This window comes from Trachinotus anak, unplaced genomic scaffold (genome assembly GCF_046630095.1).
Source record: "Trachinotus anak isolate AG129_WGS33_773 ecotype Australia unplaced genomic scaffold, CSIRO_AGI_Tana_v1 ptg000008l, whole genome shotgun sequence".
NCBI classification, from domain to species: Eukaryota; Metazoa; Chordata; class Actinopteri; order Carangiformes; family Carangidae; genus Trachinotus; species Trachinotus anak.
The window spans coordinates 20,747,284-20,775,077 of NW_027273859.1; the positions used below are offsets into that span (position 1 = coordinate 20,747,284).

Sequence of the window (27,794 nt, forward strand, 5' to 3'; positions counted from 1 at the left end):
CTGGTCAATGTGAGGTATAAAGTGATTTAGTTTACACTAGGTTCACATAAACGCACTAGGCCTGCTGTTGTGTTTCTAACACTAAGAGTAAGTTCTATTAATAAAGTGTGTCATTAAATGAATGAAGAATCCAGTGCTTCATTTAAAGAGCTTGAATACATTGCAATTTTAAAGGGGTTATCCACATGTATTATTTGTATAATTTATAGGTATTGGAATATACTAATTTTGTCAAAAGACAGTTATTTTGCATTATATATATGTTACAGTGGGGCTGACATTGTGGCGCGACTGTACTGTAGGACCTCCCCTTTAACCGCTGTAATCTGAGGCTCAACTACCACCATCATGGTGGTGGGAGAAAAAAAAAAAAAAAAAAAAAAAATCTAAGTTAGAAATTTCAGCTCTGACATTCCTCGGCCCCCTTCCGACGCACAGACCGTGTACCTTGCCTCGGAGTGCGGGTCCTCTCCGGGAGACGTTTCTCTCAGGCGACGGGGCCACTGTTTGAAAACCCAGAACACCAAAACGCACCAGGCTGGTTTGGCTCTGTGCGAGCCTCCCCTGAAGCTGGAGATGCACACATGAGGTCTCCCTGCCTGGGTGGTCTCTCTACTTTAGTGAGCTGTTGCTAAGCAGCTAATAATAGTCGTGTTTGCTGAGTAATTTTTGCCCTTCTGGAACCAATCAGATGCAAGAAAGTCCTGCGATCTGACAGCCCCAGAGGCGGGATCTGGAGGTTTTTTTTTTTTTCAGCCTTTTCACCCCTCCTCCTCCTCTGCCTCCAAATGGAGAGAGGTCTTTTCTCCTCTTCTATTGAGTCTCAGAGTTGGCCGTGACGCGCGGCCCAGGGGAAGACCACATAGATCTCACCAGAATGCCACGACCATCGAGGTTTCTGACCCGACGACTCGTGTATGGGAATCGCTTTGCGCGCCTCGCTTTTTGAGAGAAACTTGCTTTTTTTGAGGAGACACGGTGAGTGCGGTGAGAGCGGCGGAGACCTCCGGATCACGAAATGTTGGGATGGAAGGCGCAGACTTTGACTCGCCGTCTCCAACAGGAGTATGAAGCCCTACTTCACGGGTGTGAGATCTCCGAGAGTGAAACTCTGTTGCCTTGGGATATCGCTGCACGCTTGCGGGGAAATACTATAAAGTGGGAAACGGTAACCATCGCGCAGTCCCCGCAACATGGCCTCGGCTGCTAATGCGCCCTCCGAGCAGGAAAACAGAGACCCCGATCGGCCGAGAGTAACGCGGAGGAACAGGGGGAACTATACCCGCAACACACCGCTGGATTTGGAGTATTTGCAGCGGCCGAGTTACTGCGATGCGGGATTTGCTTTGGAGCAAATAGTCGAGGTGCTTATCTCTCATCTTAACCGGGGGGAGCAGCTTTATGCGCTTGGTTTCATTGTATTCGCCGAAAAAAAGTGGCCAAACTATGTCCAGTCGCTGCTAGGTAACGGGACGGGCTGGGCAAGGGGGGACACAGGGGCAAGGCAAGGTTGTAGTGATCCGAGGGTTGTTTTGTTTTACGGTCTGCGTTGTTTCCACTCCTCCTGCGCAGCCGGCTCCTGTGCTGAGGATGCGAGACAAAGTTGTGTCCGCAGATACAACCAGGCGATTGTTGCTACTACAACATCCCGACCCATGACGGTCTGAGACAGGGCAGAACATGCAGCCTTCGCTCCACAGTCAACACCACCACCACCACCACCACCACCACCTCTGACTGTTTCATAACATCCAACCTGACTTTCCCCTGCACATGAGTTGAAGTAAAAAAAAAAAAAAAAAAAAAAAATAGTTGTTGTAAATAAGAGAAAAGCTTGTGTGACAGTGTCTTAACTCAGGCGACTCCCGCATTGAAAGGAAAAAAAAAAAAAAAAGAAATCCATGTGGCTGCCCTCTTTCGTTCACAAATATTGTGAGTCCCCCCCCCCGCCCCCCCCCCCCCCCACCCCCTCCACCCCCCACCCCGGTGATAGCTCCTCCGCTCCCCATGCAGGCCGGAACACACGGGCCGCTGGAAGAGGAGTGGAGGTTGTGTGTGGTGGTATTTGTGGGTTTTACCACATGAACCTTTTCAGAGTATTTAATATCACAGTTTGATGTGTGGGGTATGCGTGGGTGTTGATGGAGGCTTCTTCATTGACAAATTACTCAAAATATATTACGTGTTGTGTGGGTGGGGTGGGGGGTGACCGCAGCCTTTATTAGGTAGCCTCCTTTCCACGGGGACTATCCTGTGTTATTTTACAGTGTAAACGCATCCAAAGCAGGATTTGACTGTGTAGGCTGCATTTTTGCATGAAGACATCTCTGGGAGAAATAGAGACACGGGGGAGGTGTATTATCAGAAGGCCACCTACTGTATAATTGTGTCTTGACAGCTATCTCCTGTTATTTACCTCCATCCACTCCGGAGGTCCCGCTGCAAACCTGTTTTGGAGCAGAGCAACACAAGCCTGTCCTGTCAGTTGTTTTTTTTTTTTTTTGTTTTTTTATCAGCATCTTCATAAGTCATCACTGTAGCAGTGCAATGACAGAAGTGGACCAGGCTGTGTATAGGTGACCTGCAGGGGATGAAGATACCTTTCTTTTGCATGTATCCTGCTAAGGTTACAGTTTATACATGTTACTGATATGACGGAACCTGCAGCTCTCACTCTGGGGAGCCCAGTGGTTTTTCGGCAGATGTGCATGTTTCAGTCACTAAAGGTTAGCAGAGTGCCACAGTGATGGTCTTTAAATATTTTGATCACAGCTCCCATGTCCCCTTAAAGCCTTGACTATAGAAACATTTGCCGTCTCACAGTGAATCATTACAACTAGTCTTCTCAGATGAGGGTCCTTGGGCCAAATTGGGGCCCATGGTTTAAATATTTCAAGATTCTCTGATGTGAACACATTTGGGAGCGCCTGCACTAGTTATTTCATTGTCTGTATAAACCTTTTCTCTTAAACCCTGCAGATTCACCTGTCCAGGTAAGTACAGTGCTTTGCTGTGTAATTGACAGTAACATCAGGACTTTTGTCTTATTGTAGGGGAAGGCGACTGGGAGGAAAGCACCGCTATGGCTGAGAGCGAAATTCCAGAGACTTTTATTTAGGCTGGGCTGTTACATACAAAAGAACTGCGGAAAGTTTTTGGTTGTGGGCCTCATGATTTTCGGAGCTTTCGCTGTGGGCTTACGGGCAGCTAATTTGGAGACGGACGTGGAGAAACTCTGGGTGGAAGGTAAGACGTTGATTTGTTATTGGCTGTTCATCTGTTTTTCTAGTGTGTTTGAATGTGAGATGCTGAGACTGTTCTTTATTTCAGTGCTTTGGAAGCTGTAAAATTTGATATTGCATGTTGGGAAGGGTATAGAGGGGTTTAGACTGGAAGAAGACAGGGTTTGTGGGTGCTACTGAACAAGCCAGGGGGATTGTTTATTGTTTAGGCCCTGGCAAATGGCCAAGTCAAACTTGCAAATCATTTTATTTATCCTAACTCACTCAGACCGTGTTAGACCCACACACAAGCTGTGCAAGAAGTGACTGTAACTTAGCTCAGAAGTAAAGTTGTAATTAAGTTCATAAGCAGCTTTTGGGGTAGAGAAAATTTTTGTCAAAGCCGCCATTTTGTGAGAGTGTGTGAGTGTGTGTGAGTGTGTGTCTGCCTGCCCCCAGCAGTTGAATGCTGAGAGACTGTGTGTGGTCCCGTTTTGGACAGCTCTCAACTTTCCAAAAAGATTTGTCTCCGGCTGCAGGGAAAAAGCGGAGTGAGGACAGGAACTGGTGTTTGTGGAGTGGATGGGCCAGTCACTTGTTGTTTTCTTTTTTTATGTTCCTTCACAAACAACTTACAAAGAATGATTTTTTTTTTTATGGAAAAAGAGAACTGTGCTTATGGGTGGTGCTTGGGTGGGTATGGGGAAGGGGCTGTGCTTTTTTTTCCTTTCCTTTGATCCGCATTCCTGCACTTAGGGCTAGAGTTTGCTGTGGGAGTCATGAATGGAGGAGCAGCCTTTGCTGCTGAGAAACTGAATAAGTATTTTTTTGGTCAAAAAAAAAAAAAAGAGAGAAAGGAAAAAAAAACTGTGTTAATGCATAGCTGTCGTTGTTTGTGGGTTTGCCATTTCTGTCTTCTCCCCATCTTAACTTCCCGCTCTCAAATAAAGTAAAGTGAGATCAAACATTAAAAGCAGACCGATTCCTGCGCAGATCAAACACCCCACCTCCTCCTCGGGTTGGCTGTTCTCCCCTTGCGTGCTGCCGCAGGGGTCTGACAGACAGCATGTTCTTCTAATGTGTGGCGCAGGCGCAGTTGGCAGCGGTTTAAGCAGAGGGGAGCCTCTTCGGTACAGGACTCCCGACTGAACACACTGTTTTCACACCCTTTTCACATGTAGGGGCCATGGTCATGTGTACTACAGTGTGGGGCACCGTATTAAACTGAACCATGTTACAACTAAAAGTGCAACCTTCACCACTAACTACCGACTCACTTTGATGGTTGAACCTGAATAGTCAAGGAAGGGGCTGACAGGAAAGTAGCTGCTGGCTATTTTGATAATTAATCATCATTTGTTCAAATTAAATGGCGTTTACTAAGAACAACTGCGACAGTGTGAGGACTGTTCGTGTTTCCTGTTTCACATCGTTGTAAATGGAATATCTGTGGGTCGTATGACAACAATACAAAATAAGACACTGAAGGACATAACTTTGGGTTCTGGTAACTTGTTAAAGTCCACATGAGGTGAAATATAAGATTGTTGACAAAATTAGTTTAATTGATATTTGGGTGAAGGTATTTATTGAGTAGCAAACATTCTGGTGTTGCAGCTTCTCGAAAGTGAAGGTTTCCCGCTGTTCTCTATTTCATGTCATTGTAAGTTAAATATATTTGGTTTTGTAAGACAAACCAAGCAATTTCACCACATCCCCCACATCATTTATCACTATAAGACATTTTGTGTGATAAACAATCAAAATAATCCATAGATTAATCAATGAAAATTAGAATTTGTAGTAGGCATTACATCAGACTTAACCCATCGGTACGAAACAACTCACTGTTGTCTTCCATGGAGGTTACACCATTAATTGGCGAGGAGTTTGGCTCCAATGTTGAACCTGCCAGGCAGTCAAACCAAGTCTTGTGACCTCTGGTAGACGTCTACAACAGGGACTCACACCGGCTCAATACCGACACACAGAGACCTGCTCATTCGCACAGCGACACTGACAAAGAGACCGGGCTGCGGTGGTTTCCTAGGTCCCGCTCCGTGAGGGGTTCCAGATGTTGGTAGGGAGAGATCTGTTTGTTTAGATTAGACTGCACAGCTGAGGGATAGATTAGTTCTGCCTGGACCGTGGAACGCTGTGCTGGGCCGTGCTGGGGGACTGGCCCATCATCCGAGAGGAAAAAGAGGAGAGAGGAGGAGAGGACAGAGCGGCTGTTTATGTTTCATTTGGAACTGCCCTCCGCAGGCGACCCATGGACGACCCCGCCTGGAAGCTGTGTGGCCTGTGGACGCACACACACACATAGACACAACCACACACACAGACACGCACACACAAAGACACACACACACACACACACACAATACACTCAACTCATACTAGATCTCTCAATTCCTTCACAATTGACTGGAGCTGCATTTCTAGGTTTGCAATCTCATTTCGTGTCTGTCGTCACCTGCTGTCTGGCCGTGCCGAAGAGGCTGAGGTCTACAGCAGACCACCATTAACTGCGGACGGGAGTTAGCCAGCGTGTTTATTCTACACTCTATCACGTGCCACAGCTTTCGCAGGGATTGTCTCCTCTCACACAGTGCTCACTCAGCACTGTTTATATACACTCAGACACAGGAAGTTCTGTTTATTAGACAAAGCGACAGAGACCAATTGGGAGTGAGATGCGCGCCTGCAAAAAGAGGCGAATGTGTCTCACCTCTGAGGATGTGTCAGGGTTTAGGGAATGTTAGTGATATATATATATTTTTTAAAGTCTTATTCTTTTCCTACCTCGACCACATGATAGTGATAGTGGCTTGTATTTAAAGCAGATTGCATCCACACTGTAGATGAATGCCATGTTTATTTCCACTGTGATGCTCGCAGGAAATTATTCGCTGAAACAGGAAGTTGTAGTATTGTGGTCTCCTATCTCGCTCTCCCCACACTCAAATGTGGCTCGCTGCCCCCTGTGTGCTTCCCTCAGTGTCGGAACCATTGGCCTGTGTTCGACTCCAGATCCAACCTCAGTTTCAAATTGCAGATGATTCTCGATGATCTTGCGGTGATTAACTATAAGCCATGTTCGAGGAGCAGAGATGTAGGAGAGAGGAATAAGACCCCTTTAGAATTCCTCCTGGCCACAAATGGAAAATGGAGCCATCCCTTGGCATTCTGGCTTAAGACAAACACAGGGCAAATTGTAAAGAAAATAGCAGCACCGGCTGCCTCTAATTAAAACAGTATCGCGTAAACATTGGCCTTCCTGTAGGACGCAGCCGCACTCTGTTTCTGTGCTGAGAGCGGGGCTGGAGATGTGGCGGTGTGGTTGTGGGCTTGTGTTGATGGGGGAGAGGGTACGGGGAGGAGAAGATTTGGAAATGGGGCTTTTGAAGCTTGAGCTTTGGGCAGGGGTTGAAGTTGAAACTGGGGGTGAAGCAGATGAGCCTGAGCTGTACTGTAATCTGGGCTGAGTTGTGGTTCGCCTGTAGCTTTAGCAGCGAGTAAAGAGAGGATGGAGCCTGTAGCATTCAGAGGATGTCTTTTGTTTTCATTGTACATGGACTTGAGCTGAGCTACGCCGAGATATGTGTGAGTGATTCAAGTTGAAATGAGTTTATGGTCCTCAGATTTATGACCCGGACTGGGGTACAGGGCTATGGATTGTAGTCTCAAGGCTACAGACTGAGGGGAGGCCCCTGGTCCCGGAGAGCTTTCTTGGGGGGCATAAGTGTAGAGGCCAGGGGCCATGGGGGTAGACCCCTGGGACCCTGAGGTCATCTCGTAGAGGCCCCGCTATTTAAAACCTCACCTGATACTCACCCTGTGGCCTGGGTGCAGAGTGAAGACTCACAGCAGAGGGGAGGGGAGGGGTGGCGGGGAGGGTGGAAGAAATGCAGCAAAAGTCGCAGCTGTCACCAGGCCTTGTTTGCGTCTTGTATATGTTCATGTGAATGCATGTGTTCACATTCGTGTATGCCTGTATGAGCGCATCTCATGAGGCCCATGTTGTTAGGAGGAGTATGTGTCTCAGTGTTTCATTTTATGAATTTGTGTTTAATCTTTTGACATCTGTCCTCCAGCAGAGGGCAGTGAATCTGGTATCATTTTTGCTTTAATCTCTGAATTACTGTGTATTACCTCTAACTTGAATACATATCCAAACTCTGCATCAATGCAAGTCATCATTGCAGCTTTAATGACAGAATGTATGTTGAGGAGTGACACAACGGATGAGAGGCAGATTCCCTCGTACTCCCTGAATGTTCGGGATTTATTGTCTCTCTGACTGAAAAGCATCGTCTTCCCGATATCAGCGAGCCTGATTTAAGGTTTCAGAATCCATTCTGATAGGATGATTTTTTTTTCTAAAGCAACTCCCTCCCCGCCTTGCATGTCTGTTTTGTATCCAGCGTGATTAAGAGCCGACTTGACAGAGCTGGTGGTTGTTTTGTTGTTTTGCTGGTAATGGCAGCGCAGAAGGGAGTGGTATAATGTTAAGTGCATGCGGAAGAAGTTTTGACATCCTTTCTTGTGGATGAAGATGAGGAGGAGGAGGAGGATTGCCCTGAATGTGGTGTCTCCACTGAAGGGACTGTGGTCTGCATGATTGAATTATCCAGCTTTTGATGTGTATGGGAGCATTGATACATGCATGGATGCACACACACACACACCCACACACACACCCACACGCACACACACCCACACACACACACACACACACACACATGCACACACGCACACATTCGCATTAAAGAGAGGCTTTGGAGTTTGGGTTCTGTGACTGAGTAGGTGGTTGAGCAGGGCTGGCATGGCATTTTGATGGGCCTCTCTTTGCTATTTTCTCCTCTTTATTCATTTGTTTTTCCTCCTCTCCTTTCTTTTTCTCTCTTTTTTCCTCTCACTTTCTCGTGCTCTCCATCAGCTTTCGTTCAGCAGCCGCAAGAAATCAAACACACAAAAGCGCCCACGCCCAGTTTTTTTGGCCGGACCGCAACAGTGGGGCCAGCCCCATTAACACCGGCTGACTGAGAGCCTGAGTGATGAAGTTGCACCATTGGTCAACTGGCAGAGTGTTGGAATTTTGCCATTGGTTGTTGCCCTTTCATAATGATTTGGCATAAACAAACACTGTTAGCACCCCTTTTGCTAGATTTTCAGCAACCTCTTTTTTTTTTCGATTTCAAAACAGCACATAGTTACAAATGTAGTGACTTTTTGGACAAAGCTACTTTCCATAGAAGACAGTAACCAGCATTGCCTCAGGACGTCGTTATAGAATGAAGATGTTAACAGGGCAGGGCAGCAGCTGGGAAATGGCTAGGGAGCGAGTTCTGGTTAACATGTAGTCTTAATGGGCTACATTTGCACCAAACACACTACATAGGGTCATCTATCGTTCTCTCTGTCTGCACATTCACACATGCACACTTTTTTTTTTTTTTTTTTTTTTACATTTGCCAAACTTGACTCAATTAAGTTTGTGTTTATCAGTTCACTACAAACAGGATTAAACCTCTGTAGAAGGAATAACATTCCAGCGTGTTGTGTTAAACTTTACGAGTTGATGAAAAGTGCAGGCTAGCTGGTGAGGGATTTAGTGTGGGGAAACATTGCGCCTCTGGTACTGTACACAGACTTACAGTGCTGTTTTCTCAAGCTAGCTCTCCCTCATTTGAAAGCACTTCTGTGTATATTAGCTCTAGCTGGTGAAAGCAAATGTGAAATAACTTTTATAAATTTGCTCGTTAGCCGTGCTGTGTGTGTCTGTGCTGTGTGTGTCCGTGTGTGTGTGTGTGTGTGTGTGTGTGTGTGTGTGTGTGTGTGTGTGTGCTGTCAGGGCGAACACACTCTCATTCACAAATGACATCCTGAGATGCCTCCAAGCTCTCTGTTTACATTTTGCATTCTTTCAGGCGCTCTTATTCAAAAACCAGAGCCCTGCGAATGACCAACCACAGGAGACTGTGGGGAGAATTACCCTCCCCCCTCTACCTCCTTTTCTTTCTCTCTCTCTTTCGCTCCCTCTCTCTTCTATCCCTCTCTTTTCCTCCCCGCCAGAAAGGTCTCTCTCTTTACCCGAGCCACCCCCCCCCACCACCACCACCACCACCACCACCTCCCCTCCACCACCACTCCCCCGTCCCTGGCTGGAGAGAGTGGCCTCAGAATGCCAGATGTATTACAGAGTGAGCCACGGCAATGTAAACACTCAGCCCTGCCATGAGAGCAGGGTGGTCTGGCCTCCCTCCTTCCCTTCCCTCCCCTCCCCTCCTATCCCTCCCTCTTCCCCTTTCCTCTCTTCCCTCCCTCATAGCGCTGACTGCCAGAGGGGTGGAGAGAGTACAAAACAGCAGAGGCAGAGAGAGAGTGTGTGTGTGTGTGTGTGTGTGTGTGTGTGTGTGTGTGCGTTGGGGGAAGACGGCGCGAGGGAAGAAGCAGGAGTATAGTAGCGGTAGTGTGTTTGTGTTTGGCTGCAGTGCCTACCGTACACCAGGAGAGAGATTGGGGTGTGGATTGATGCTTCTCAGACTGCAGCGCAGAGAATTTTCTTGCTAACATACTATAAACATCTCCGAACTGCGTATGTATGTGTGTGTCGTTGGAATTTTTTAGGTCCCTCTGGCACGCACGGGTTACGTACAAAGCTATATAGTTCATTGCAATTCCTAGAGCACAACGTCATAGAGTCTGGCGGTAACAGCAATTACACTAGTACCACACATGCACACACAAGGCATGAAGATACAGAGATATAAAATGTTTCCTGTCTCGGGTGATTGAGAGGTTTGGAGCTCCAGATTGAGTCAGTGTGCGTCAGAGTGAACTAGTCTCCCGTGCTGAGACCTTCCTAGAAGCCTAATTGAAGCATGAGGACAGGGGAAATGCTTGTGACCTGACGCCACCGACTTTTGTGTTATTAAGTAAAGCGAGGCTTGATGTGTGTCACTTTTCTCTGTCATTGTCTCCCTGATTTTCTGTTTGGACTTCTACATCTAACTTGTTTGTCCGGGGTTAAAAAAGGCAGTGGCAAAAAAGGCAAATGTGATTTTTTTGAAAAAGTCAAATCAAGTTTAGAAAGCTTTAAAGCAGTGTGCTGATCCATATATGATGAATATCAAAATATGTATCAAAAGCCAGTATTGCTTGGTCCAACTCTTTAGCTTTTTTACAGGGATCAGTCTTGTCTTCATTTAAAGCTGCTCTTAACAATGCATTTATATTACCAATGTACAAACTATATGTAATGTAAAAAGTGAAGTGACAAATTCCTAGTCACTCAACTGTTCAGTTATCTTCAACTCCCTGGAGCGTTTTTGCATGTCGACCTGCACCTTTTCTCTCTTTGGGTCATTCTTACTATTCTCATCAACTTTTTTTTTGACCATAGACTGCAGGTTTTTCAGCAAAAAAGCTCTGATGAAATACACTGAATGCTACCTGTCCAACGCCAAACAGCAGACAAAGTTATCGAACAGCTAATGAACTTAGTGCAGCAACTATCCTTAGAAAAGCCACATGTCCCTCTCAGGAGTTGGTGTTTTATAATGAGTACTGGACTTAAGCCAGTCCGAAGACCAGCATGGTGCAATGCAGGGGGCTATGGCAAACAAACACAGGGGTCATCTGACACAAAACTCAAACCTGGCTCAACTTTTGCCACAAAGCAATGCAATGCAACATCACATACATGCAATTCCACATTCATACCAGATTATTTAGTGACATGAACCCTGTATACCTGCTGTTTTACTCCCTATCATTGCAACGAATGGTCAAATAGTTCCAGAGTTGTCAAATCCTGTTTAATGACACTGTAAAATCCGTGGATCTGTCATTCAAACTTCCTGTATCATATTTCATGTCTCATTGGTAGCTTAAGCAACAGCCCCCCACCACCAACACAGCCCTTAACACCGTTTTAATGCAGAGCTGATTTTGGTCCAAATGCCCACTTACAGGACAGGTCTGCGGAAACACAACTCCAAATTAATGTTCTATGTCCACTCAATGTGTAACTAGGTAGATATTTGCTAACATATTAGCCATATTAACTTAATGAGGTGGTAACATGTCAATGTTGTGTTTACAGCTTATTGTACTGCCCCCAGTTGGCCAAAAAATGATTCAGGCAGGTGTATTGGAAAAAGGAAAGTCTCGGTGTCTGCACTGAGATTGATATTGATAGCAGTTAAAATGATACACAACCATGGTGGCTCTAAACTTACGAATGCAAAGGTAACCATTAAAAAATCTTGGCATGAATGAAGTGCCCTCAAAAAGAAATACAATACCTTTTTGTATATCTTGCTTCCATTCATGCTCTCCCTGTTTCTGTTTCTTCTATTCCACACATAGGAATATGTGATTTTGGCATACCTGAAATCATGGGCTATCTTTCCAGGAAATGACAGAGATGACTGGTTGAGATTGGCCGCTCAGGCTCATGTCACGGTCTGTTATGTCTGGGCTGTGGGCCAATCACAGGGCAGTAAATGCAGCAGGGAGGAGGGCTCACCTGGCTTGAATTCGACAGATGCCGACAGGATACATAGGATGATTTTTTCTTATTCAGAGATGGAGTTGATGGAAGAGTTCTCGCAAGATTTTTGTTATTTTCTTCTTCTACTACTCTTTCCAATGCTCTGTGAATCCATTGGCATTAAATAGGATTTTTTTTTTTAGGGGGTGGGGGGGTTGGGTTGGGAGTGTAGAGTGGGACCTGAATGAAGGCAGCAACGTGGAAGAATCTGCCCATTGAGGAGTGTGTGAATGTACACCTCGGGCCCAGGGGAAGCTGCATTGGGAGCCAGCCGACTGCTAAATACACCCATTTTAGGGGCTGCAGGGGCTGGACAGGTGATTAGCATAATCAGAGGCGAGGGGAGCCATACATATGGTAATAGGGGGGTTGGGGGGTGAGGGTTGGTGGTATGGGTGTGAGGTTCGGAGAGGAAGGTGGTGGGGTGGGGAGAGGGGCAGGGGTTGGCAGCTGGGGTGTCACATTTGTGTCAGGGGCTTGGGGTCCTTGGAAAGGGGGGGGGGGGGGGGGGGCTGCACGAGGAGACAATCAGCTACAGCTGCACGTCAGAGCACTTCCACTCTCTGTCCCTTGTCATTTCTCTCGCGCTCTTTTGCGTCACCCTCTTACTTTCCCCTCTTCTTTTATACTCACCCACTATCTACCTGGCTTGTTTTAGCCCTCCTCTGTGTGGCAGCCCCCTCCTCTGTGAAAGCTGAAAGGAGAGAGGGAAAGAGAGAGCGAGGGGGAGAGAGCAAGAGAGCGAAGGGGGCTCACCACAGGTCACATAGGGTCTCGGCTCTCAGTGAGGCCTTTCATCACGTATTTGTGGCTGTGTGCACACCTGCATCGCAGGGCCCACATTCAAAACTAATAGTACTGCTATGTATACGACTGTGTGTGCTGCTTTATTGTTAGCACTCTTGTCACTGCTGCTACAACACAGAGAGAGTGAGTGCAAGTCACCCTTAAACTAAAGTACTGACTTGGTGATAATGTGGAATCTAGATCCACTCACAAAAGATGGATATGTCATAAATGGGAGAGCAGTTGTTGCAGTGTTATGCAAGCCTTTCATGGTTTTGATAGAGGAAGAAAAGAATGGTGGTTGTGGATGGTGAGGTCACGCTTTTGCTCTTCTTCTAATGCAGTCTAGGAAATGATGAAAGGCTTGAGATATTGTCCTGATTCCTGAGAAGTCTGCTTGTGTTGTGCAATGGTTTAATAAAATCAATTCATAAGAGAAATAAAACAATTCAAGCCTGTTGTTTCTATCAGAACTTGTTACTTTGACAAGAAACTGTGCCACATTGAATTTTGTTACCCAGCTGTTGTTAAATAAATGATACAGACATCACATTTTCACAATATAATCAGTTCTTGACGCCTTAAGTCATGCCTTGTGGCACTTTGAATGAGTCTATCAAGATATAGCAGTAATAATATGAAGTGGCAGATATTTACTTGGCAGGAAAAAAAAAACAAAGATCTAGGGAAGGACGGACACAGAGTGACAGCAGATGGTTAGGAGGTAGAAGCAGCTTTGTTCAGCAAGGCAACAGGTGGGTTTTTCTCAGTGATAAAAGCTCTGTCCGGTGATTGGCAGTGACAGCTGAGGAAGAGACGAACAAGGAGGAGAAAAGAGAAGGTGGGACTTAACTGTGGGAAACTCTTACCTGAACAGACAGAGAACAAGCAAGTTCAAACGAGACACATTTGAGACATGTTTGCAACCAGGATTAGTGTTAAAACATCTACAGTATGTCTTCTATGTCAGCCTGTCGACATGTGACAACAGCTGTCACCTCTCATGTCATTTATAACCCCATTAAAAATTCTTGTCTGTAACGTGTGATAAATCTATCTTGCACGTAAATCAGACATCTGCATCCCAGTCACGTGTGTTTTCATATTTCGACTTGGTTAAGATATCGTTTCAGGCAGCTTCATTGAAGTAGCTTTATGCCTCCTCATGTAGGTGTTCTCCATTCCTCCCACAGTATAGGGGGCGCAGGGTATGGGAGGTCGCTGTAGAGTTGGTGGCAGAGAGATGACCTGGTTTTGGGGGCTTCCTCCTCACCACAGGGGGTCCCTGCTGAGAGGGGGCTTAATCCAGCTAATCCTTTCTCTGCACGCACACACACAGTCAAACACACACACACACACACACACACATACAGATGTGTGTAGCCACATGCACATACAGTGAATTCATGTATGCACGCATGGGGTCCTGCAGATACATGAATGATCCTGTTAGATCAAAGTGTTGTTATTGGTGGTGAAAGTCACAGGGGCTTCAAACTGATTCTGGATCTGCTAATAGAAGGGAAATATTATTTTAGTGATTTATCAATATATGTGCAAATATATTCAAGCAGAGATAGTATCGTTCCTTTTTCAGTGTGAGCAAAGTGTGTTTTCATGCCAGCATCACGCTCAAGAGTTGTAAGAGTTGTTTGCCACTGGTGGCTGCGTGTTTTCCTTGAAAGTGCGAGATGCTTCCGTTGTCAGGCGTCAGAGATGTGCAGGGGGTGGGGCTATGCTGTTGTGTGTTGCATAGAAAAGAGAGAAAGTTGGCGAGGGGAGAGGGGGGTGGGCTGGCTTTGACAGAGGGGCCAGGCTGATTGCCATCATGATCTAGCCAATCACAGAGTAGAGCTGAATAGAGTAAAGAGAGAGAAAATGAGAGAATAAAGAGGAGGGGGGGGGGGGGGGCCTTCAGAATTGAAAGGAGGGAGGGGGTGATGTCAGTTCCTTAGAAACCTACTTTCTCTCCCTTCGTCCCCACCACCCCCCGTTCCCCTATTTTGAGAATGGTGGGGACCAGGGGTTAATGTTATGCAACACACTGAATACCCACACTGAGAGCTCGAATACAGTGACACACATAGGCCTTCTTCTCTTCTCTTCTCTTCTCTTCTCTTCTCTTCTCTTCTCTTCTCTTCTCTTCTCTTCTCTTCTCTTCTCAGCAATCATTAGTAATGCTTACCTAGGCACTATAGCACACATGCACAGGTGGCAGTGCACATTAACTCCTCATATGTGTATGGATTACAGAGAATGCTAGTGGAGGTCTCCATAATGGATTTATCTGGCGATTATTTTTTTGCTCAACTGATTAAGCCTTTGGTCTATAATACATCAGAAAATAATGATTAAAAATTCCATCCCCGAAGTATCCAGAGCCCAAACTGACATCTTCAAGTTGCTTCTTTTGTTTTGTCCAACTTAGAGTTCAAATTCAAGTTTCTTTTTTGGCTGTTGATCGGGGCAGCTGAGCATTTTTAAGGCCTCACTTTGAGTTTTGGTAACATCACATGTCTAAATGAATAACCAAAAAGACTACGCAAACATAATTGAATTTGCTGAAAGAGGCGAGAGTGATGCAGGCTGGGTAGAATATGAATGAAATAGTGAGAAATAGAGCTGGTATGGGAAGTATTTTAGAGTCAGTGACACTTTGTTTTAGGTCGCAGCAGCTGAGCTTGGATCAGGACACCTTCAAGATATCAACACATGCCGGGGTCAGCCAGTTTTCTTAGGAGAAGGAATATGGGAATATGTGTCATTGAAGAAACACAGCTGTGTGTACACACACACTCGCGCACATACTCGCATGTACGCCAGTGTGCACACACACACATACACTCACACATATTTTCTTGGTCCAGCTGGGGTGTTAATTTCACCCCAAGGCTGTGTGAGTGTTGACCCCAAAACGCTGTAACCTCGTGAAGTGTGGAATTCTCTTAGCCCGAGGCCGTAATGTGCTGTTTCCTGTAGAGAGAGTGAGCATTCCTTTGACTGTCCCATTCCTCGCTGCTTGCCGTAAACTCAGGGTCTTTGGGTGGCAGTCCAAAACTTGGAAAGGGTTCAGAACAGACGGTCAGTTCTAAGCACAACCCTCCCAACGTTTTCTCAATCAAACCTTTCTTTATCTCCTCACAGACGTAGAAGCACACTGAAACTGGATGCACCCCTCTCTCTATACCTTGTGCTCCCGTTTTTCCTCTTGGCATTGCAGTTAAACTAAGCCTCGGGCTAGCTCTGCCTTTGAGCACCGACGGCGTAGCAGACAAGTCGACTTGTTAGTGCGCTGTCAGCGTGCGTCGGACCTAAATCAGTTCCATGTCTGCTCTTTCGAAGGGAGGGCTGGTGTAACGTAGCGGTGTAGCTGGCGCAGCAGTGGAAAGCATGTCGCTCCAGTTAGCCCAGGCCTGCTATTAATGATGAGTATTATAAACATGCCTTCAGACAGGATCAGATGGGAATGCTGTTTGGGTCCAGAAAAAAAGAAATCAAGTGTGTTTTCCTAATGCCCCAAGACATGGCCCCCTCCCTCCCTGTTCCATTAGTCTGACTGGGTGGTCCAGCCCAGAGGAACAGGCATGCTTATGTTCAACTTTAATGCCATTACAATGGGCTCAAAATATTCAATCTATGCCGGCTCTTGCATGAATTGAACGGAATTGTTCAATTGGATTAAGGCATAATAAAATGTTACAGATTTTTCACACAGTGAGCCCTCTCACTGGGCATTTTTCATGTTGTGTGTGTCTGCGTGTGAGTGTGAGCAAGCGAAAGAGGATGACTATAAATTGCCCGAGCTTTCACTGGGCATTCAGTCGCTGATGACAGAAGGGGTCAGATCCTCTGCTTGTAAATCAGACACACGCTGAACTGAAGAATGCACACGCACAAGTCTCAGGCTACATTGAGTCAAAAAATAAAAGAATAACATATTTTTATATGGCTTTTAAATTTGAATGAAAATTTGAAACTTTGCCCATGCTTGCATGACTGCAATTGCCTGCATTTGTGTGTGTGTGTGTGTGTGTTTGTGAGAGACTTTGCCAGACCTGCCTTGGCTGTACTGGGGTGGAGCAGGGCAGCTAAAGGGCCTGAAAGGCTGCTTTTGTAGCTCGGGCTAGCTGAGAGCTTAGAGCGCACGCACAGGGCTTAGTCCCACCACGATACTGGGAGCAAAGCCTGGAAGAGAGCCTCTCTCTCTTCTTTATCAAACACACACACACATACTGTCACACACATATGCAGTCAATGTGGTCTGGCGCTGCTGACTTGTTAGCAAATTTGAGTAGAAACATAGACCCGTTTTTGTGAAATCTGGATTTGTTGGAGTGATTTTAGTCTTCTGGTTTCAAAGGAGTGAAATCACTGGTACAAGCTCACTGTAAACAAAGTGCTTTTGTGTTAGATACAAGTCCGATAATGTGCTATTGAAAAATGAGGTTAGAAAGGTTCATTTATGTATTCGTTATATGGATTTGATGGTTGTATGATGTTGCCCGGACACTGTTTGGATGTTCGTACATAATACAAACCACAAATACAATATGAAACACTTTCGCTCTTCTTTGTCCAGTTGGTGGGCGTGTGAACCAGGAACTGAAGTACACGCGACAGAAGATAGGCGAGGAGGCCATGTTTAACCCTCAGCTGATGATCCAGACGCCGCGGGAGGACGGAGCCAATGTACTAACGGTGGAGGCACTCCTGCAGCACCTGGAGTCAGCTATCCGAGCCAGCAGAGTTCATGTTTACCTTTATAACAGGTGACCAGGTTTTCAGTCCTGTCTATCTGTAATTTAAGCATCATGTTTTCCAGCTCTGGACAGTTCAAGTCAGATCAGTCAAGATCACAAATCTGCCTCCAAGGGCAAAATAATGCAATCAAATAACCCTGCAATAGATGTGTGAAGCTACTAAAGTTGACGTGGTAATCTTTGAGATCACAATTTCTGCTTTATATTTCATGACGTTACACTATGCTGTGACATCTCATCTATGTCCATGTATGCAGTATATACAGATATACAGCATACCTGTGTATCTGTATTCAGGTGTGTTTTGACTAGCAGCACCTCATGATGACAAAAGATCTATTACCACTTTTTTATCATTCGTTTTTATCATCACTGTAGCCAGAGGGGCCCCAACTGTTATATGGGCATTACAAAAACTGAACAGAACCTCTTTTTTTTCTCCTTTTCAGACAGTGGAAATTAGAACACTTATGCTACAAATCAGGAGAACTAGTCACAGAAACTCATTATATGGATCAGGTAAGATGCAAAAGGTTGAGCATGACTTCATCAAGTTATTTTTAGTAGGACTTTTTATTCAAACATCACCAGTATGATCACTACTTTTTCACTTCATATCCACTTCCCGCTGTCAATATGTGTCTCTTTTGCTGCATGTGTGTGTGTGTGTGTGTGTGTGTGTGTGTGTGTGTGTGTGCGCGCGTGTGTGTCTGTCCAATTAGATCATAGAAAAGCTACATCCCTGCCTCATCATCACCCCTTTGGACTGTTTCTGGGAGGGAGCCAAACTCCAGTCTGGAATGGTCTATCTCCCGTAAGTACACAAAACTCCTTTTTACTAGGCATTTTATGATGTGTCAGCACAATCGCAACATGCCAACACAGCATATCATTAGATTGTCCAATCCCTTTCAAGCACCATCATCAAGTCAAAAAAAAACAAAAAAACAACACTATCATAATTGGGCACACATCGAGTGTTCCTCACAATGAGGCCTGCTGGCAAATACGATGCGTGGGGACAATAAGATCCTGAACGCTGAGCTTGTGAGCGCTGGTTATGAAATTGAGTGTATATGGTAACAGTATCGGTATGTTCAGATTGTTTTCAAGGCAGACAGAGAGAGCTAGAAGAAGGAGGAGATCTGAATCTCTAGATCTTGTTTTTGCCCCTTAAGTAGAGGCTGCCCAAACACGCTCAACCCATCCAAAGAGACACCACGGAGGAACAAGAGTGTGTGTGCATATATGTGTGTCTGTGTGTGTGTGTGTCCTGAACTCGTCCCCTCTGAAGGCTCTATTGTAGTGGTTGCTGGCATGCGTATCGCTGGCGATAGTTTCTCTCCAGCCCTGGGCCTCACACCATTGTCTGGTCCTTCTGTTGCTAATGGCCTGCTGCTACAGTAATACTCAGCAGACCTTTACCTCTGCATGTGTGTGTGTGTGTGTGTGTGAGCACATAGTGTGTGCCATTGCCATCAGTGCAATATGTGTGTTTTGTCAATGTGTGAAAGTGTATCGGCTTGATTCGCTGTCATAAGAGTATGTGGATATGGTGTGTATGTGTGTGTTGCCCTCTTGGTCTCAGATGGTAAATAAGGTTTTTACTATGTTCTGGTTGGAAGGCTGGGAATAATAACCCAAGCCTGGTTAGGCACATACAATGTAGTCTGAATGACAGAGAGAGGGAGATTCAGAGAAAGAGAGATTGGAATGTGTGAGGCAGAGAGAGCATAGAGGGACAAGGACTGGTTCGGAGCAGGAATTTAGCACTGTGCCACTGCATGATGGGAATTGGTCTCCATTTATCGCTTTGTGTCACCTTGGAAGAAAGAGATTATGTTCCACTCTCAGAAAGTGGAATTGTTTTTGTTGAGGTAAACTTTGGAGGACACACATGTATGCAGCCCACACTCGAACATGTTGTGTTCTCTCGGTGTCTGCCTGCTATCAACTGGAGTGTCTAATTAAACAAGTGTCCTGCAGAATGATATTTTCTAGAATTTAGGATTTTAATATGCCAAACACAACACATACCGCAGATGAAACTGATAAAACTGATAATTAGATTTGGTGTGGGTGTTCTTGCATCCCATGTGTTTTCACCTATCGCAAACTTTTAGTTTGTTTTCACAGTTTTGGTCATAATTTCCATCAGTTATATTCATCAGTGTTATCACTGAGCTGTGGAAACACAGCGGTATTGCTACAGCGAAGTCCAGCTGGCCGAGAAGCACGGGCTCTCAATCACACAGGTTGTAAATAAGTCATCAGGAAATTGAGATGGTAAACCTAAATACTTAGAGGTAAAACAGAAAATGAGGAGAACCTAAATATTTGTAATAGTAATACATGGGTAGTATGGTAGGTTGGGACTTGGTGAATACGATCTTGTAATTAGGAAAAGTACAAATACACTTACCCCTGCAGTAAATTAAACATGGTTAAAGTCTTGGTTAAAGAGTGTTCCTATTTACTTTCAACTTTGCAGAGGTAAAGACCCTCTGCAGTGGACCAACTTTGACCCCAAGGACTTCCTTGAGGACTTGCGAAGGGCAAATTTCCCCGTGGAAGCCTTTGAGGACATGTTGGAAAAGGCAGACGTCGGACATGGCTACATGGATAGACCCTGTCTGAACCCTGCTGACCCTGACTGCCCCCTCACCGCACCCAATAAGAACTCAACTAAGGTAGGCCCACACTCAAGCTTTAGGCTTGGAGAATCTGTGTGTACATGCAACATTTATATGTTTTGGTAAAACCGAATGTCTTCAGCTGCTGACAGTTATTTTCTCGCACGTTGCTTTTATTGCACCAGCCATTCGATGTGGCGCGAGCCCTGAGCGGCGGCTGCCATGGTCTGTCCAGGAAGTACATGCACTGGCAGGAGGAACTGATCGTAGGAGGGACCACCAAGAACGGCAGCGGACCCCTGCTCAGGTAACATACCCACACTTACACATACACACCCTCATAAACACTGCTGTGATCACTGCAGCACTTGTTCTGGAAAGATTGTGGGTTTTTTTTTTTTTTGGGGGGGGGGGGGGGGGGGGGGGCGTTCTTTTATGCTCTCTGAAGCGGCGCATGCATGCGTGCGTGTGCGCCGTGTGCTGTAAATCTTGCAGTCATTAGCAGATTCCAGTGAAATCTTAGAGCTCCAGCTGTTCCTGCTCAGCTCTGGCTGCTCTGCTTGGACACTGCCCACTCTTACACACACACACATGTGCACAGAGTGATCTATTGCCTGGCTAGTTTGTCCAAATATACAGTGATTTGAGGTACATGGTCTTAATTCCAGCGCAAGCACCAAGACAAAGCTTATAAATTATGTGGTATACCTATGGATATATATGGATATATAATAAGCCGTATGCCCTTTATAACAGAACACATCACATTCAGACATCTTTTTTATGATACATGATTTTTCTGTAAATATAAAACATAAAATGTACACATTTTATGAAGCAATAAGAAGTTTCCTTTAACGGAGGAAAGCTACTCAAATTATCCAACATTTTGCTAATGGACCACTTATTTTAATGTTAAATTGCAGATTGGATGGTGTATGTGCATGCATGTACACACAAAGTCAAAACCTACACACACACACACACACACACACACACACACACACACACACACACACACACTTACACACATACAGGTCTCAGAGTACAGTGGGGTGCGTTGTTTGTTTTGTGGTTGTGTTTTTTCCTGGCAAGGTTGGGTCATTAGGGTGTCTGTGCGTGCCTGCCTGCCTGTGTGAGTGTGTATATGTGTGTGTGTGTGTGTGTGTGTGTGTGTGTGTGTGTGTGTGTGTGTGTGTGTGTGTGTGTGTGTGTGTGTGTGTATGTGTATGTGTATGTGTATGTGTATGTGTGTGGTTTAGCTGCTCTGTCCACTGGGCTGTTACTGCTGGCACTAAATTTCTACATCTTGTTTACTAACTGCCACCATTACCACGATTATCACCATATTACAGAGATCGCATTCATGAAGAGGACAACTAGCTGATGTCTACTCCTTTGGTTCATGAAATATGATGATTTGAAAATAAATAGACTGACTTGACTGCTGTTCTGAAGTTGCACTCGTGTCCAAAGTCATTTATTAATGACTAATCAGCTGTATTGCCCTGTTACCTAATGTGCACGCTAAGACTGTGCATTCCTCATTACACTAGATTCCTCAGAAGATTTGTCAGAACATGATCGGGAACCTCGCAGATTTGGATCAGATGCCTGTTTTATGGGATCCGGCACTTCCTCTGTCATAAAATCCTCTGACTATCAAATTCGGTCAATACATTTTTAAAAATATTAATCTTTTGTGCCGTTCCATTTCCATGAGTGATCTGGAGTGAAAACAAGATCTGAGAGTTGGCTCAGGACTGCAGCTGTCCGTGAGGAGCACACTGGGTGGAAAACAAGGACACTGTTGTCTAGTACTGTATATTTCTGTGGGTATCTATATCCACTGTCATCCCAAATCTGGACTTGGAACATTAGCAGCAAGGCTCGCTCAGCTTACCTGACATGACCAGATGGGAAGAGGATGAGAAGAGTAGGTGAGGAGTTCAGAGTGTTTGTTTTGAACAAATGAACCGGAATGATGAGTAATGTGGCTGTGATTATGCTGACTGTGATGATAATTGCAATAGCAGGTCAATGAGTAGGGAGATGCAAGCTCCACATATCTAGGTGCTGGCAAGTGGTTTTAGTTTTTGGATTACTTTCATAGACAGAAAATTAGTTACCGACAATGCTGACCATAGACTAATCATATAAGTCATTTATTGAGCTGAAGTGATGATTAATATTGCTGCTTTTTGTGTTTCATAGCTCTGTGAATGGTATATCTTTGGTTTTTTGACTCTTGGTTGTATAAAATAAGCATTTAAACGTGTTGCTTTGGGCTCTGGATAATTGTTATTCACTATTTTCTTTTCATTTTATCGACTAAACAGCAAGTTCATACAAAAATAAGACACATTTTCCTTTAAATGAAAACAATGGTTATTTGGACGTTCGTGCTGTGCATGTGGCAAATGAAGCACGTCTCATGGCTGTGGGCATCTGTATTCTTGGCTCAACGGCCAAATCAGATGGAGCAATATTATGATTTAGCAGCAGGTGTACTTAACACAACATTGTTTATGATGACTGTTATTCAACGTGCTCCAGGTGCTGTGTCTTAATGTGTTTCTTTCTTTTTTCTCAGTCTTTACCAGTTACATTCACACCCTCTCTGTTTTGGGACTTCTGGTTTAGAAATCAAGCACATTTTGAGTTTCAGGCCTTTTTGGTTGATGAGTTTTTGGGTTTATTCCATCTTCTCTGCTTCTCTCATCTCCCTGTTGGTTTGGTGTTGCTGATGGACCGTGTTATTTTGAAAAACAACCAATGTGGTTAGCCACAAGTGTTCAAAGCTTGCACTTATTGTTTATGGACGCAGTTTGAATAGCCTAAAGGTTTTTATGCTGGCCGGTGATGAGAATCAAACACTAATTCTAATTGGTTCGTCTTGTGCATTTCAAAATCCGACTTTCAACCCTTGTTGATGCTCTTTGCACGATCCAGAAAACCAGCTTGTGCCCTCGTTGATCTTCCAGTGTAAACTTGATGTTGTCAGTAAAGGCTTGCACCTCATTGACCTCCCTCTTTTTGTTCTCCCTCTTTCATCCTTTCCATCTTTTCCTCCTCTTTCCCTCCCTCTCGCTCTGCCACCCTCCCTCCTTCCCTTCTTTCCAGTGCCCAGGCCTTACAGACCATGTTCCAGCTGATGACTCCCAAGCAGATGTTTGAGCACTTTCGGGGCTACGAGAAGGTTTCCCACATCAACTGGAATAAAGAAAAAGCTGCAGCTATACTGGAAGCCTGGCAGAGGAGATACTCTGAGGTAAGGGCCAAAGCACTCTGAAATGAGAGGGAGAGAGAGAGAGAGAAAGACAGAGACCCAGCAAAAGAGGGCAAGGAAAGAGAAAAGGGAAAAGAAATCTACCCTAAATCCTCTACAACCACACTGTAAATCACTGGCCGGATACAGGTGAACATGGAAAGGCCCCATCCAAAGCCTGGGCCCTTGATAGATACTACAACCACTGATGGTGTGTGGTAAAGGGCTAAAGCTTCCCTCTCACTGCTCATTGGAGAGGAGCAATAGAGCAACAGGGAGAGCATGTCTGGAACACATTAAGGGAGTGCTGAAGCTCTCTCTCTCTCTCTCTCTCTCTCTCTCTCTCTCTCTCTCTCTCTCTCTTTCACGTACTCACGCACAAACACACATGCAAACACACTCAAAGGTTCACACACAATTGCTTTCCCAGCTGTGGCCCCATTGGTGGCTCATGTGTGACATCATCTGGTCTTTGTTTTGGGGGCCCCAACCTCTGTTCGACATGGTGTGACCTTGTGTGTGTGTGTGTGTGTGTGTGTGTGTGTGTGTGTGTGTGTGTGTGAGTGAGTGTGTGTGAGTGTGAGTGAGTGTGGTGTGTATACAAGTTCGTGTGTGTGTGCCATCCATCTTGGGGCCCAGGAATCAGTGATAGAAAAGATCATTTATTTGAAAACAGTTTATATCTATGGCATTCATAGAAGAAGTTAAATATGCCAAATTGTTTGATTGTGTGTGTGTGTGTGTGTGTGTGTGTGTGTAGTGTGTATTAGGCGTGTCTGCAAGAATAGCATGTGCATGCATATCGGTATGTGACTGACACATGTGTGAGGATCACACATGGGTGCGAGTGTGTGTGTGATCTAGTGCGTGTTTCCTAATGTGTGTCAGCCAGCATTGCTCCCTACTGAGCAGTAACTACAGTTCAATGTTGAAGCCATCTGTCTGCCCCGAGATAGTGAGAGAGGGAGAGGATGGGTCATGGTACTGTGCAGATTCCCCCAAATACCTCCTACGACAGAGGCAGAGCTCATAATTCAGGGCTGTGATTTGCTTTTTTCTTTTGTGTTTTTTTTTTTTTTTCACACAGGGTGAGATTTACTTTTTTTTATAACTGGAGACATACTGTGTTTTACATGTTATATATCAAACAGGCAAGAAAACAGACTGGAAGCGCAATTTCTCTCATCTAAATGGCAACATGGACTGTATTTATGAAGTGCTTTTCTTGTCTTTACTACTCAAAGTGCTTTACACCAAGAGTCACATCTGCCCAGTCAAACACACATACATGCTTTTATATATACAGCACATCATTATCACACATACACTCATACACCAGTTGTACATTTGAGGCAGTTTGGGCTTCAGTATCGTGTCCACGGACACTTCACTTGGAGGAGCTGAGGATCAAACCACTGACTTTCCGATTGGTGAACAACCCGCTCTGCCTCCTGAGCGCTGTGGTGCAACTTTCCTTCAGGAACACACATTTAAGGCATGATAATGCAAATGGAAGGAGATGCTGTAATACAAGGGTTTAAATGCATTTTCTACTAGAAATCAGGCAGTTTGCAAGGGTCGGTCATGCGTGTGCAAGTGTTGCAAATTTGCATTGTTGTACTAATGGAAGAATGTTGTGGGGCGGAAAACATTTTTATTAGACTTTATTGTGTAGAGACCTGCAATGGTTCAGTTAAAAAACAAACCTCAGAGAAAAAGCAGGCACTTGTTATAAGTGAACACAGTATCTGATGATTGAAAACAGGGAGTCATGGCTGAGTGGTCATTAAACCTGAACTTGAACTTTCAGTGAGCTGCTGCTGCTGGGCTTCACTCACTGTTTGCACCTATGAGACAGTCTCAGTCAGTCATTGTGTAAGTAGCTTCCAACCTAGATCTCTCTTCTTCCCTCTATCTAACTTTTTCTCTTCGGACTGTTTTTGTCCTTCTCTCTCTCTGTCTCTCTCTCTCTCTCTAGGCGGTGCTGCAGAGCGTGGCAGCAAACTCGTCTCAGAAGGTCTTGTCTTTCACCACCACCACTCTGGAAGATATCCTCAAGTCTTTCTCTGACGTCAGCGTCATCCGTGTGGCCAGTGGATACCTCCTGATGGTGAGAGCAGAGCCATGGAAAGGCTTGGATTGCAATGATTGACTTACACACGGAACAGGTTGATTAATAAATGAATTATTTGTCTGCTGTCCAGCTGGCCTATGCGTGTCTGACCATGCTGCGGTGGGACTGTGCCAAGTCTCAGGGAGCTGTAGGGCTGGCGGGCGTCCTGCTGGTGACACTGTCTGTGGCGGCTGGCCTGGGCCTCTGCTCTCTCCTGGGGATCTCTTTCAATGCTGCCACCACACAGGTAACTCACAGACATGCAATGGGACAGGTGCCCTGGTCTGTAAAGGTCAAGCCCTACTGATTCACCATCAAAAAAAGACACCAACAATCAAGCAGTGGCACTGGCTGTGTAACTTGCTCACGAAGTCTGTGTGTATGCGCTACAGGTGCTACCCTTCTTGGCTCTGGGAGTTGGAGTCGACGACATCTTCCTCCTCGCTCATGCCTTCAGTGAGACCGGACAGAACAAGAGGATCCCATTCGAGGTGAGGCAGACACCCACACTCACCCATTTTTACTCACCCTGTTCCCGCCACTCTGCTATCTTATCTCCTCTATAGAGGAATGTGTGAAAGCCTGCCTGTGCCTGTGATGTAGCATCAAACAACCCATGTGCCACACACACACACACACAAACACACACACACAGCCCGCTTATCTAATCTCCACGTTAAATGTGTTCCTTTTTTTGGAAACAGAACGGCAACCATAATAAATAATAAATTCTGGTTTCGCATTTAACGTCATATTTTAGGTTTGTTTCCAAAGCTTTTGTTGAGGATTGGTTTTGTCAGCAGCGGATTATAAAGTTAAATGAATCCTCTGACCTAACAACCTGACCTTTTGATTTTTTTTCAGTCTGCATCACACATTTGAATGAACCAACCTAAATACATGCCCATGAGTGGTTTTGAAATACTTGTTAAATGTGTATTATGTGGTTTAGTACAATAAACTAAAGTATCTTGCATCATCATAGTGACTTGAAGTGAATGTCATGATGGTAGCAATAGGATTTTCCTCACAAGCAGATCAAGGTACAGACAGAAATAATTGCAACAAAAACAAAACAAAAAAACTGTGTAAATAAAGTGTACATTTCTGCAGGCTCACATGGGTATGTGTGTGTGTGTTTGTGTGTTTTTATGGAGCGGGATGACTTTTCATCTCCAGCGGGGGAAAACACAGGCATGTATATGCTTGTTTTTGTTTTCCCCTGCTTCCCTCCCCTTCTAGCCCTCGTCTTTATGCTTCCCTCACCCCCCAGCTTCCTTTGTGTGGATGAGATGAAAACTAAACAGTGCTGAACCTGATCTCTCCTGTCTGACACAAACACAGACACACACACTTATATAAAGATGCACATGCCCGCAAACACTCCCTGTGTGGTCCTGCACGTCCTCAAATCTTCATACAGCTGCCGCCAAACCATCCAGGGGTGTGCGCATACTTACATCTGCTCTCTCTCTCTGTTCATTTACTATAAGAAATGGTAAAAACATTTCACTGAAAATGGATTTGTTTGGAGAGGCAGCAGGCCATTTTGCTCTTTCTCCCTTTTCCTCCACTCTTCAGACAGAAGTAGACAGGCCCAGGTGGATCATCCAAGTCCTTCAGGGTGTCAAAAAACATTGCAATCACTGTCAGTCATATCAGTATTATGATAATTGTACATAATCGCAAGTATTACACATTTGCCTTTGGCTAAAAGAGATGAGTTTTATTGCTTTTGCTTTCATCTACCTCCCTCTGTGTGTCTGTCAGGACCGTACGGGCGAGTGTCTGAAGAGGACAGGGGCTAGCGTGGCTCTCACATCCATCAGTAACGTTACAGCATTCTTCATGGCAGCCCTCATCCCCATCCCGGCGCTCAGAGCCTTTTCTCTACAGGTATGCACGGTAGTGTGTGTGTGTGTGTGTGTGTGTGTGTGTGTGTGTGTGTGTGTGTGTATTTGAGTGTGTGTATATGAGGGAGAGTTCAGTCGTGTGGGGCCTCACTCTCACTAATAGTCCTGTTCCAGTCCTCATTGGCTCCAGATTTCTTCAGACTGTAGTTTTATTGATTTCATTCATCAAACTGAAAGTGTGTGTGTGTGTGTGTGTGTTTTGTTAAATCCATCCAGCCCTCTCCCTCCTCTTTGAGGCTGTTTAGTGGTGGGCCCAGTGTCTGTCCAGATTGTGGCTGAGGTCCATGTAACTGAATCCCTCTGCATGTGCGTGTTTGAGTGTGTGTGTGTGTGTGTGTACTTCCATATCCCCACACTCATGTGTATGTGTGAGTGTTGAGAGTTGTAGTCTCTGTGTGGGAGGTTTGAAAAGCAGTGGTCTAGTTTTTTTTGTGTGTGTGTGTGTCTCAATCTGCTTGTGTGCGTGTGTGTGTGTGAAGGTGGAGGGATCCAGAGGGGACCTCTGACTTCGCTAACATCTGTCAGTAATTATCGACGTCA

The 27,794-nt window shown here is 45.2% G+C and overlaps 1 protein-coding gene across 4 annotated transcripts in view; it reads left to right on the forward strand.

Moving 5' to 3' along the window:
- Positions 1 to 212: 212 nt before the first annotated feature.
- Positions 213 to 27,794, forward strand: part of ptch1 (patched 1) — a 50,995-nt gene continuing 23,413 nt past the window's right edge. For 2 of the 4 annotated variants that reach the window (XM_071483405.1, XM_071483406.1), the window contains exons 1-12: positions 213 to 1,364; positions 3,054 to 3,246; positions 17,147 to 17,336; positions 17,777 to 17,846; positions 18,050 to 18,141; positions 19,819 to 20,017; positions 20,146 to 20,267; positions 23,084 to 23,231; positions 25,207 to 25,338; positions 25,433 to 25,588; positions 25,734 to 25,832; positions 27,112 to 27,237. In XM_071483405.1, the coding sequence (XP_071339506.1) occupies positions 1,194 to 1,364; positions 3,054 to 3,246; positions 17,147 to 17,336; positions 17,777 to 17,846; positions 18,050 to 18,141; positions 19,819 to 20,017; positions 20,146 to 20,267; positions 23,084 to 23,231; positions 25,207 to 25,338; positions 25,433 to 25,588; positions 25,734 to 25,832; positions 27,112 to 27,237 (1,698 nt within the window). In that variant the 5' untranslated portion in view covers positions 213 to 1,193. Of the gene's footprint in view, positions 2,727 to 3,053; positions 3,247 to 17,146; positions 17,337 to 17,776; positions 17,847 to 18,049; positions 18,142 to 19,818; positions 20,018 to 20,145; positions 20,268 to 23,083; positions 23,232 to 25,206; positions 25,339 to 25,432; positions 25,589 to 25,733; positions 25,833 to 27,111; positions 27,238 to 27,794 lie in introns of all 4 variants that reach the window. The other 2 variants (XM_071483409.1, XM_071483407.1) reach the window with 2 other exon arrangements.